We start from the raw sequence: 11,530 nt of genomic DNA on the forward strand, positions 1-11,530 counted from the left end.
GTAGGTGCCTGCTCTGGACCCTCTGGTGACTGCATCCAGCTTTCCTCTGGGAACCACCATGCTGTGACTCCAAGTCCCCAGAGACCCTCTGAAACTGCCCCCATGCCTCAGCTTCCAGAGGGCACAGGTGACCCAGGCCCAGCCAGCCCACTGATCACAGGGATGGGTTTGGGCAGGTGCAAGGTCCAGGCTAGGTCGACCAACATCAGCGTCCGACCTCTGCTTCAAGTAACAGGAAGGAGACTCTTCCTTTTCCCCGAGGTGGCTACGCTGGCCAACCTGAGCCTTGGGCCCTGGGGGACATCTTTCCATCACGTGTGGAGAGCCTGCCCGCAAACCAAACGGAAAGAAAGACGGCTACAGAGCAGAGACAAAGAAAGGGGTGTGCCTCTGACATCACAGTTCAGGCCTGCGGACCCAGCCAGACCCGAGGCCTCGACCTCTCCGAGACTGGTTTCAGGGGCCAGTAAACCAAGTCCTCTGCTGAACTGCTTGCAAACCAAGTAGTCCTCTGTGCTTCGCCCCAGCACTCAGATGCCCCACCCCCACCCCTCCAGGGGCTTTCCGAGAGACCCGGATATTGGGGTTGGCCCACAATTGCACCGCGCCTGTGTCTGTAAACCGCCCCCCCCCCCCGCACCCCCTCCGCACCTAGGGAGGAAGCCGACGTCAGGCCCCTCGTTCTGGGGCCACGGTGAGGGCCTGGTTGGAGAAGCGCTGCACGCTCAGTCCAGCCCCGGGCTGATACGGAGAGAGATGGCGTCGCCACCAAAGCTCCCGAGTAGAGTCCCGGCGTCCTGGCGTGGCTGGGCCCTGTGTGTCTGGCTGCTGCGCTCTGTCTCAGGTGAGCTTCTCCCCTCTCCCTGTCCCAGATCCTAATTAGGCCTCTCGCTCCGTTTAAAATACTGTTTTAATGTTTATTTATTTTTTGAGAGAGAGCGAGAGAGGGGCAGAGACAGGGAGCAGGTTCCAGGCTCTGAGCTGTCCCACCACCGTGAGATCATGATCTGAGCCGAAGTCAGCCGCTCAACGATTGAGCCACCCAGGCGCCCCTCTCGCGTTTAATGGGGATGGAGGTTTGTGACTGTGGACAGATTCTGGTTTAGGAGCGTAGCGGGGACTATTGGAAGCGGAAGGCGGGAGAGCGGCTGGTGCACAGCCGGGTGGACCCCTCACTCTCACCTCCCATGAGGAACCTAGGCCTGAGTGACTGCAGGGTGCCGAGAAGGGGGGCGGGGGAGGTGCAGGGGCCGGACCTGGACAGACAGAGGGGCTTGGGCGGGGCAGTTGAGGGGTGGGAGGGGCGGTCTCGGTACTTGGGGAAGGGGTCAGATCATCCGTGACTTGCGGTCCCGTGGAGCTGAACAGAAAGAGTAGAAACTGGTGACATTGATTAAGGAGGCACTGTATGCTAGACTTTATCTCATGGAATCCTTATGACAATTCTGTGAGGTAGATTCTACAACCCTCATTTTAGAGTGAGACTGAGGCTTAGATAAGGTGTCCACAGTCACACAGCTAGCTAGTAGATGGGGGTCTGGTGAAAGCGGTGGAGTTGGGGGGGTGTGTGTGACATGGGCTGGGGCATGACATTGGGGCCAGCAGGAGCAGCGGGAGGCTGGGGGCCATCCGGGTGGCAGGAGGTGACCCAGGCTCAAGAGGCTTTGGTGGAGGGGAGGACAGCTGTGTGACAGGATCTGCAGGACCTGGAGACTGGGACTTGTCTGCAGGCTGGGGAAGCTGGAGGATGGGGAATGCAGGGGTGGGGGGTGGATCTTCCTCACTCTAATTTGGTGGAAATGAGGCCGGAGAGAAACTGAGGAGCCCTCAGGGAAGAGCTACCCCCAGTGTGCTTGTCCAGGAGCCAGGAGAGAGGGTGACGGAGAGATCCCAGGGACCGAGACTGAGGCACCAGATGGGCTGATGGACGGGTGGGAGGGGAGCAGAGTGGGGTCAGCCCCTGGGGTTTGAAGGCAGGGACAGCCCCTGGGTTTTGACCCAGGAGTGGTCAAGGTAAGTGCCACAGAAAGGTCAAGAGAGATGAGGGCGAGGAAATACCACTACGTCCTGGGGCTTGGTGTTCGAGCGTGATGGGAGAGACTTGTTCTTTTCAAAATGTGAAACTTTTCATTTCTGACGGTGAGAGTAAAGCCTGCAAAGTAAAATTACACAGCAGTAGATTTATTAAAAGCCCTAAGACCTCCCATGGTCCCGAACCCACACGCTACTGCTGTTAACGGTTAAAAATTCCTTCAGGTTTTGGGATATTAGCAAAAACAGATAGGTACGTGTGTAAGAGAATTCCCGTTCCTCCACATCTTTGCCGAGACTTGAGAATTACCTGTCTTTTTCATTTTAGCCATTGAGGTACGCGTGCGCCTGATGTCCTCCTAGTCTTTTTTTTTTTTTTTTTTTTTTTTTAATCTCCCCATAGTCTTAGTTTCTGTTTCCCTGATGAATAATGGCATTGAGCGCGTTTTCATGTTTGTTGACCTTTAGGATATCCTGTTCTGTGAAGGGCCCGTTCAAATCTTCTGTTCATGTTTCTATTGGTTCATTTGACTTTTTGTTCATGATTTATGGGAGATCTTTATATAACTAAAAATCTAAATAGAACTCCTCTGTTGGTTATTTGTGTTGTATCTTCCAGTCCATGGATCTTTTCACTGTTGTTAATGGTGTCTTCTGATAAACAGCCACTCCCAATTTTAATGTTGTTTACATAATAGTTATTCCATTATAACGGACTTTTTTTGGTGTCGTATTTAAGAAATCTTTGCCTACTAAGATTTCTTTCCGAGGTTTATGCTGGTAAAGATATTCTCGGGGTGCCTCGGTGGCTCAGTTCATTAAGCTTCTGACTTCGGCTCAGGTCACGTTCTCACAGTTTGTGAGTTCCAGTTCCGCATCAGGCTCTCCGCTGTTAGCGCGGAGCCCACTTAGGATCCTTTGTCTCCCTCTCTCTCTGCCCTTCCTCTTCTCGTTCTTTCTCTCGAAAGAAAGAAAGAGAAGGAAGGAAGGAAGGAAGATATTATCCTATCTTTTCTTCCAAGCTTTCCTGTTTTACATTCCAGATTTAGATGTGTAATCCAGCTGAAATTTTTGGTTGTAATCCAGTAAGAGTTGGAGGTTAAAGTTCACTGCTTGTGCAAAACAAACAAACAAACAAACAAACAAACTCACTGCTTGTGCATATGTGCATATCCAGTTGACCCAGCACAAAAGGACTGTCCTTTCTCCATAGCCTTATAGCATCGCTTTGTCATAAAACTGTAGACACGTTTTGGATTCTGGCTCATGTTCCACTGATCCCTTGTGTATACTTGCACCAATACCACACTGTTTTCATTACATCAGCCCCTTGAAAGTTTTGGTTCTTGGGAGTGTAACTCCTCCAGCTCTGCTGTTCTTCAAGATTGCCCTAGATATTCTAGGAACTTTACATTTGCATAAAAATTTTAGAATCAGCTTATCATTTTCCACAAAAAGACCTGCTGGGGTTTGATGGGAACTTTTAAATGTACTAAGACTTGTTTTATGGCTCAGAAGAGGAGCTAAGTTTGACGCTGTGTATCACTTTAGGAAAAACTGACAACTCCATCACAGTGAATGTTTTAATGCATGCGCGTGGTATCTGTCTCCACTTAACTTACATTGTAAACATTTCTTTCAATAATGTTGTGTACATTTCAGTGTAGAGGACTTGCATAGTTTTAGGAGATTTATTTCTAGGGAGGGCACCTGGGTGGCTCCGTCGGTTAAACGTCTGACTCTTGATTTCGGCTCGGGCCATCATCTCACAGTTCTAGAGTTTCAGCGCCACATGGGGCTCCACGCTGACAGCACGGCGCCTGCTTGCCATGGTCTGTCTCTCTCTCTCTCTCTCTCTCTCTCTCTCTCTCTCTCTCTCCCCCTCCCCGTCTGCAGCTTGTGTGCGTGCTCTCTCTCTCCAAATGAACTTAAAAAAAAAGATTCATTTTTAGGTATCTGTTGGTTTTGATGCTATCATAAGTAGTATTTTGTTAATTTTATTGTCTATTTATAGTTAATATAGAACTATAATTTATTTTTCTATACTTACCTTATATCCAGTGACCTTGATAAACTCATTTATTAATTCTAACAGATTATACATTTAAAATTTTATTATGTTTACCACTAGGTTGTCTGCAAATGCGATTTTATTTCTTCTTTAACAGTCCTTAGGTGTTTTTAGAAACAACTTCTGTGAAGTATACGTGTCACGCAATCCACTCAGTTTAGCTGCACTGTACAATTTAGTTGTTTTCAACAAACGTACCAAGTTTATCGGTACATTTACCAATGTACCAGTGCAACTGTAACCAGCATTGAGTCTTAGAGCACTTTTATCATCTGGATAGATGCCCCGGGTCTCTTTCCAGTTATTGTGTCAGCAGCACTCACACATTGTTTGACCCATCACCTTCTTATTTTCATTTACTTCTAAATACTGCTATACTTCCAGATTTACTCTTTGACCCATGGGTTATTTAGAACTAAGTTATTTTCCAAACATTTGGGAATTTTCCAAACATCTTTGTCATTGGTGTCTAATTGAATTCCACTGTGGTCAAAGAACATTGTGTGTGTGACTTGAATCCTTTTAAATGGATGAAGACTTGTTTTATGTTCAGAATATGATCTAAGTTGATAAAGGTTCCGTGGTTCAAACCTTATTTGGTTTCAAATAAGGTTCGAACCTTATTTGAAAAATAAGTGTAATTGGGGGTTGTTGGGTGGAGGGCTCTGTAAGTACCGTTTTGTAAATGGGTCGATGGTATTATTCAAGGCGTCTGTATCCTCAGCGATTTTCTACCTACTTGTTCTATCAAATATTAAAAGATGGGTGTTGAAATCTCTGGCCGTTATTGTGGATTTGTCTGTCTTTCTGTGCAGTTCTATTACTTTTGCTTCTTTTATTTTGAAATTCCATTATGTGTGTAAGTGTTTAAGATGGTTACATTCTCCTAATGAATTGAACTCTTTAACATTATGAAATAAAACTTTTTACTATTAGTAGTATTCTTTGCCCTGAAATCAACTTTATCTGATTTTGATACTACCCCTTCTGTTAAAAAAAAAAAAATCATAGTAGCATAGTATGACATTTCCATCCTTTTTCTTTTAAATTATTTTTGTCCTTATGTGGGTTTGTTGTGGATGGAATATCCACAGGATTCCTGTCCAATCAGACTTTCAATTGAGGTGTTTAGACCACTTACATTTAATATGGTTATTGAAATGGCTGGGTTTATGTCTTTCTGGTGGAATGACCCTTTTACATCGTTAAGTGTACATCTTCATCTCTTCGTACTATTTTTTGCCTTGAAGCCTATTTGATCTGATGTTAGCATAGGTGTATCAGTGATAATGATACTTTTACTTTCAGTGTTTTCAAGGCCTAATATTTAGGGTGTGATCTTTGTTAGCAGGTTATAGTTGTTAGATTTTGATCCATTCTGTCTATCCTAGTCTTTCAATTGTAGAATTTAGTCCCCTTATATTTAGCGTATTTACTAATATATTTGGGTTTATACCTACTATAGTCCTTGTTTCTCGTTCCCTTTTCTCTTATTTGTTGTCTTCTTTTGCATTCTTTTTTTTTTTTTCAATTTATTTTTGGGAGAGAGAGGGAGACAGAGTATCCCAAGTAGGCTCCACACTGTGAGTGCAGAGTCCGACGCAGGGCTCAGACTCACTAACTGTGAGATCATGACGTGAGATGCAATCAAGAGTCAGATGTTCAACCAATTGAGCCACCCAGGTGCCCCTGGATTCTTTTAAAAAATATTCCCTCCTCTAAAAACTTGTTAATTATACATTCTTTTATTATTCTTTTAGTGGCTACTCCTACAGATTAAAATATGCATTTCTGACTTCATGGTCTAATATAATACTACCCTGACCACTTCTCTAATGAGGCTATAATGTTAGAGTATTTTAACTTCACTTGCCTCCTCCCAACTTCTGTGTTGCTCTTATAAGACATTTCAAGTCGACATTTCTATTGCTTTGTACAGACAATATTTATTTATATTTAACTACATATTTACCCTTTCTATTACTCTTCATTCCTTCATGCATTTCCCTGTTTCCATCTAGGGTCGTTTTTCTTTTGCCTGGAGATTTCCCTTTAGGATTCCTGTAGGTGACATATTATCTCAGCTTTTATCTGGGAACGTCTTTATTTTCAAGACGGTTTCATTAGGTAAGAAAAAATTCTATGTTGACAGGTTTGTTTGTTTTCACGCAAGAACTTTAAATGTCTTTTCATTGTCTTCTGGCTTCCATCATCTCTGATGAGAAGTCATCCATCAGTCTTCGTGTAACACAGTACAATGATCAAAATGAAGAAGCCAACGTTAATATGATTCCATCTACAAATCTTACTCAAAATTCACCAGTTTTCTCTCCAATATTCTTTAGAGTAATATATATATATATGGTCTCTCTATATATATGGACCATATATATATATGGTCCAAGATCCAATCCATGATTACACACTGCATTTAGTTATCATGTCTCTTTATTCTCCTTTCATCTGGAACAGTTCCTTAGTTTTCACCTTTCACGATGGAGTACAGGCCAGTTATTCTGTAGAATATATGTCAACTTGGGTTTGATGCTTCAAACCTGATGTTTCCTCATGATCAGATTCAGGCATGCATTTATGACAGGAATACCACCGAAAGATTGTGTTCTCAGTGCCCCGTATCAGGAGGCACATGATGTCTATTTGCCCCGTTCCTGTTGATATTAATTTTGCTCATGTGGCTGGGTGCCTGGGTGGCTCATTCAGTTCCGCGTCCAGCTCTTGATTTGGGCTCAGGTTATGATCTCACTGTTCATGGGATCGAGCCCTGCGTCAAACTCTGCCCTGATGGTGTGGAGCCTGCTTGGGATTCTCTCTCTCCCTCGCTCTGCCCCTCCCCCACTCGTGCTCTTTCTCTCTCTAAATAAATAAATAAATAAATAAATAAATAAACTTACCCAAACCCAAAATGTTTTATCATCTATTGATGCTTCTTGTCTGAGTGATGATTCCTATGGTGGTTGTCAAATGGTGGCTTCCTAATTCCAGAATTCCTTCTACAATTAGAAGTGTATGGAATGCAGTTTTAATAGAGTTCCATCTACTACTCATTTGCCTTGTTCCTAGGGCTGACCCGTTTGGGACCTTGAACTGAAATCCTGGTGTATACAGCAGAGGGTTTCCTTTTGAGAGATGTCAAACTCTGATCATTTATCTTCTCAGCACTGTGACTCTGCAAAATTCCGCTCTGCTTCACAGAGGTTGGGCTTAGCTTTTAAGGTTCCCATCTTATAAAATTTCAGACTTCAGGTAATGGTGATAAGTGAACATATATTTGAGGTTCCTCAGGCTTTCGGTTTTGTCACTGCAGCCTGTGGGATTATAAACGGCTCTGCTGATTTCTCTTGTCTCACCTGCAGCCTTCCCCCTGGGGAAAACCCTGATCCTTAGCCTCTTGCCAGAATTGGCAATTGCAGGTGGCTGAAAGGTGTCACTTTGCACCTCCGTGGTTCCTCCCTCTGCACATCCTTAACCCTTCTGGCCACTGTTGCTTCTGTACCTCTCTTAAACCTGAAATATCGTCTGTTCCTCTGGCTTTTCTAGTTGTTTTCAGTGGGAACATTATTTGGCTGCCAACAACTCCATCCTACCCAGAAGTGAGAGTTCTTCATTTTTCTTTTATGGGGCCTGCATAGTACTGCATAGACCGGGTGTCTCATTTAAAACTTTATCCTCTCCTCTAATTACATTTATTTTCTCATTATAACAGTCCTGTTTGTAGGTCTACCAATATACCTGAGTCCAGTTATTTTCCTAAGGTAAATTTATGGAAGTAAAATTGCCAGATCACAGAGTGTGATGATGTACAGTTTTGACAGGTATTGTCAAATAGCCTTCTGGTGAGACGGTACGCTTCGGCTGAGCTGACAGTGTCTAATAAAGGACTACTGAGTTGTTTTGAGTGGGTCACTATCCTCTCTGCCTCTTCAGGTGCCTCAGAAGTCCTCCAGCCCTCTCTGTTCCAGCCTCGGTCTTCTGTGGTGAGTGGACGAGGCAATCCACAGATCTGGTGTGTGGTGCAGGGAAGCCCTGCCAGGGCTCATGTCTTGTCTTGGTACCAGCAGTTGAAGGGGAGTGGCCCCACCTTCCTGCTGAGTCAGCGAGAAGGGGCTCCCCCCACCTATGGTTTTGGTGTGAATCCTCGCTTTCTGGCAGAGATGGACCCAGCCCAGAATGCTGCGCTCCTGACTGTGGGCAATGCCAGCCCTGCTGATGAGGGCACCTACTACTGTGCCATATGGTTTTCAGGCCAGTATGTCTTTGGAGAAGGTACCCAACTGCTCTATCAGGGTGAGTCTAAGAGCGTGGGGATCTGGTGCCCCTAGTGCATACGATTGCAATGGAGCTGGTGGCAGTGGGCAGAAAGGTGTAGATGGTGGAGCCCCCTTGGAGGAAGCTGTTGTCAGTAGGACGAGGGAAAGAGAAGGAGGGCCCAGGAGAGTAGACTGCCAGCAGGGAAAATGCTCAAGCTTCTTGATGGTGGAATTGGCTGGAAGCATTTGAGGATGGACAGAAACACCTTAGACCAGATTTTTAGGCCTGGGAGGGGAAGCCTCATCAAGAACATTAAATCCCTTCCCTTCCCTTGCTCTGTAGTAAGGATACTGGAGGCCCGGAGGACAGAAGGTACATGTGGCAGAGATAAGCTCAGCTCATATTCTGCTCAACAGTCCAGAAGGCCAGTAGTGGGGCAAAGTAGATTCTGACAAAGGTGAGGGAAGGCCATAGAGGAAGGGTAGAAGAGTCTCCAGAGGCCCCAGATGGAGGGGGATCAATAGGACTGAGTTTGGAAGAGGCTGGTGGTATTGGGTAACATCCTTCTTCCTCTCATTCCCCACAGCTAAGAGGCAACCCCTGGCTCTGCAGCCACCTGAGCTGAGCCTGTTCATCCCAGCCTACGGCCCTCCCTTCCATGTACTTTGTGTGGCCCTAGGACATAACCCTGACCCTCTGAGGGTGTCCTGGGTCCTGGAAGGCCAATACCAGGAGGAAGAGGACTCCACTGGGGGAGCTGGGGATCCCATGGTCAGCTGGCTGCAGCTGCCTCAGGAGGTGGCAGGAATGTCTGTGACTTGCCGAGGCTTGCACCAGAGTGGAGCCTTAGAAGTCGTGCTGCCCCTGCCCTGGGGCCGAGGTGAGTAGAGAGGACCCAGGGGTTGTGCTCCAGTCTTCCTGATGCAACCACCTGGAACCCAGACATCAATAACTCCCTGGCAAACCAGAAAGTCAAGATAAGCACTGCTGTGTGTGGCAAAGAACCCCTGGCTCTGCCCTGGCTTCTGGTGAAGCCTGGACGTGGCTTTGGAGCCCGTGCAGTGTTGTGGGACCAGCTACCCCCAAAGTCCTAATACCTACTCTGTCACTCCTGGCTTCTGTGTTCCCTAGTGGTGAATGCCTGCTTATTTCCTTTGGGGGACAGAGCAGAGGGAAGCTATACGAAGGGCATCTGCTCTGTTCCAGGGCACAGGAGAACGCTGGAAGTGGAGAATGCGAACAAGAGTGGACACATTCTTCTAGGTACGGACCCCCCAACACTGACGTGGGACCCCCTGGGTGGCGAAGCCTTGACTTTTCATGGTCATCGACTCATTCAGCAATCATTTTATGGAGTACTAAGTATTTGCCAGGGCAGAGAGGTGACTGGAACACAGTCTGAATATTAGTGAGTCTAGAGGGGTAGGTCAGACACTGAACCAAGGTTTAAAATGCAAGGAACACTGCACTAAAGGTCCTAGGACAGGAACACAGGAAATATTCAGGAGCTCAGCCAGGAGAGGGGCCCTCCCGCAGGGGGGTCTGGGAAGCTCCTGTGTTGATGCAGTCAGAGCTGAGCCCTGAGATTCTGACTGGAAAAGGTGTAGACCCAGTCCAAAGCACCTGGGTCTAGTCCTGGTTCAGCCTTCAACATTCTGTGGCCCCTAGGGTGGGGGGGAGGTGGAGGAGGAGTCTTTTACCCTCTCTTGGCCTCGGATCCACCTACCTACTTACCCCATCCAGTCCAGACCATCTCTGCACTTACAGATCTTAAGTCTAACTTTTTATCCTATAAATGGGGAGTAACACAACTTCACAGAGGATAAAGTGAGCCAGAGAGGCCTCCTTAGGAGGAGCCAGGGGCAGGGAGAAGCCCATGAAGATGCATTGTTCATTGTGGGCCCACTTTCACCCTGTGCCTGTCTCCCTCACAGTGGAGCTGGAGCAGATCCTCAATGCCACCACCTACTGCTACCTGGGTCTGCTGGGCGCATCTCTCATCTACGGCCTCATCCTGGCCGCTCTCTGGAGGAATCGCTGTTGTTGGGCCCACGCTACGGAGCCACTCCCCAGAGGGGGTCAAGGAGCGGCCCCCGGTTCCAGGGCACAGGTGGGCAGGAGGTGCACTCCTGCCGCGGCCCCGGAGCACAAGTGGCCGAGCCCCAGGGGCTTCCACGTCCTCCGAGGGGCTGCCCATGCCCCGGACCCTCCCTCCTTGCTCCGGCTGGCTTCCTCCTAGTCTGCTGCCTTTCGTTACCCATCGGGTCCCCCTTTCTCTCTCAGGCTGTCCAAATTTCTCCATAAATACAGGGAATTTGAGAAGTTACTGCTGTGCTGTGGGTTGTTCTGGGCAAGGGAGGTGGGATCCTGGGACCAAGGCCAATAGCTTCCAGGGGAGGGACGTCCAGGGTATGGTCTGGCTCTGAGGACAGGTCAGCCACTGCAGGCTGGAGCCTGAAAGTCATACAGGTCCCAAGGCCACTCTGGCCGGTCAGAGGGAAACGCATGTGGCAGGGGCAGACCGTCATGTTTTGCTGCTCACTAGCTGAGAAAACCGGGTCACACCCACCCTCTCTCACTTCTTCATCTAGCAGAGGGTTGGGTATCTAAAGTTCTCCCCCTTTTTGGCTAAAATCCTTTCATTCCTCAGCCCCTTTTGAGAACAAATGCCAAATGCTTCTGAGGATTTAAGTTGGCCAAGGGTTTTTAATCCGAAAGATCACACAGAATTTGAGGGTAGGGTGATTCCTTCAGAGACTGCTAAGGCAGCACAGTCCCCACTACTGCTGTGGCATCCCGTCAAGGGGCCGATGCTGCGAGCTGGGGAACCCACTTCTCCCTTGTGGGAATACCAGTGACTTCATTTCCCACACTTGCACCACAGCAGGCAGCTTCTCTAAGACTCTCAGGAGCATCTGGCCCCAGACTCCTCCCATCCAGGGCGATGGCTGCCCAGAGTTCCTTACAGAGTGTTTCCAGTTGTTCTCTCTTCCTCTTTTGTTCTTCTACGCTTCGCCTTCTCCTGGCCTCCACGCTACACGCAGGCCCACCATCTCCCATGTGACAGCTGCAAAAAGTGGATCTGAGTTCTGGAAGAAACCCTGGGCCCAGGGTCCTCTGGTCCTTTCTCACCGGGCATCCTAGCACTCAGATCCTGGT

The 11,530-nt window shown here is 47.5% G+C and overlaps 1 protein-coding gene across 2 annotated transcripts; it reads left to right on the forward strand.

Moving 5' to 3' along the window:
- The first annotated feature begins 227 nt into the window (after positions 1-227).
- On the forward strand, positions 228-10,869 carry LOC132690150 (uncharacterized). Of its 2 annotated transcripts, none has more exons than XM_078438981.2 (5): positions 228-844; positions 8,048-8,407; positions 8,958-9,251; positions 9,578-9,634; positions 10,306-10,869. In XM_078438981.2, the coding sequence occupies exons 1-5, from the start codon at positions 535-537 to the stop codon at positions 10,608-10,610; spliced, it is 1,326 nt and encodes a 441-aa protein (XP_078295107.1). In that variant the 5' UTR covers positions 228-534; the 3' UTR covers positions 10,611-10,869. The 2 variants fall into 2 exon arrangements, with proteins under 2 accessions (XP_078295107.1, XP_078295108.1); XM_078438982.2 differs by having other exon boundaries at positions 230-844; positions 8,273-8,407; positions 10,306-10,868.
- The last annotated feature ends 661 nt before the right edge of the window (positions 10,870-11,530 follow it).

This window comes from Panthera onca, chromosome E2 (assembly GCF_046562875.1).
Source record: "Panthera onca isolate mPanOnc1 chromosome E2, mPanOnc1 haplotype 2, whole genome shotgun sequence".
Taxonomy (NCBI): domain Eukaryota; kingdom Metazoa; phylum Chordata; class Mammalia; order Carnivora; family Felidae; genus Panthera; species Panthera onca.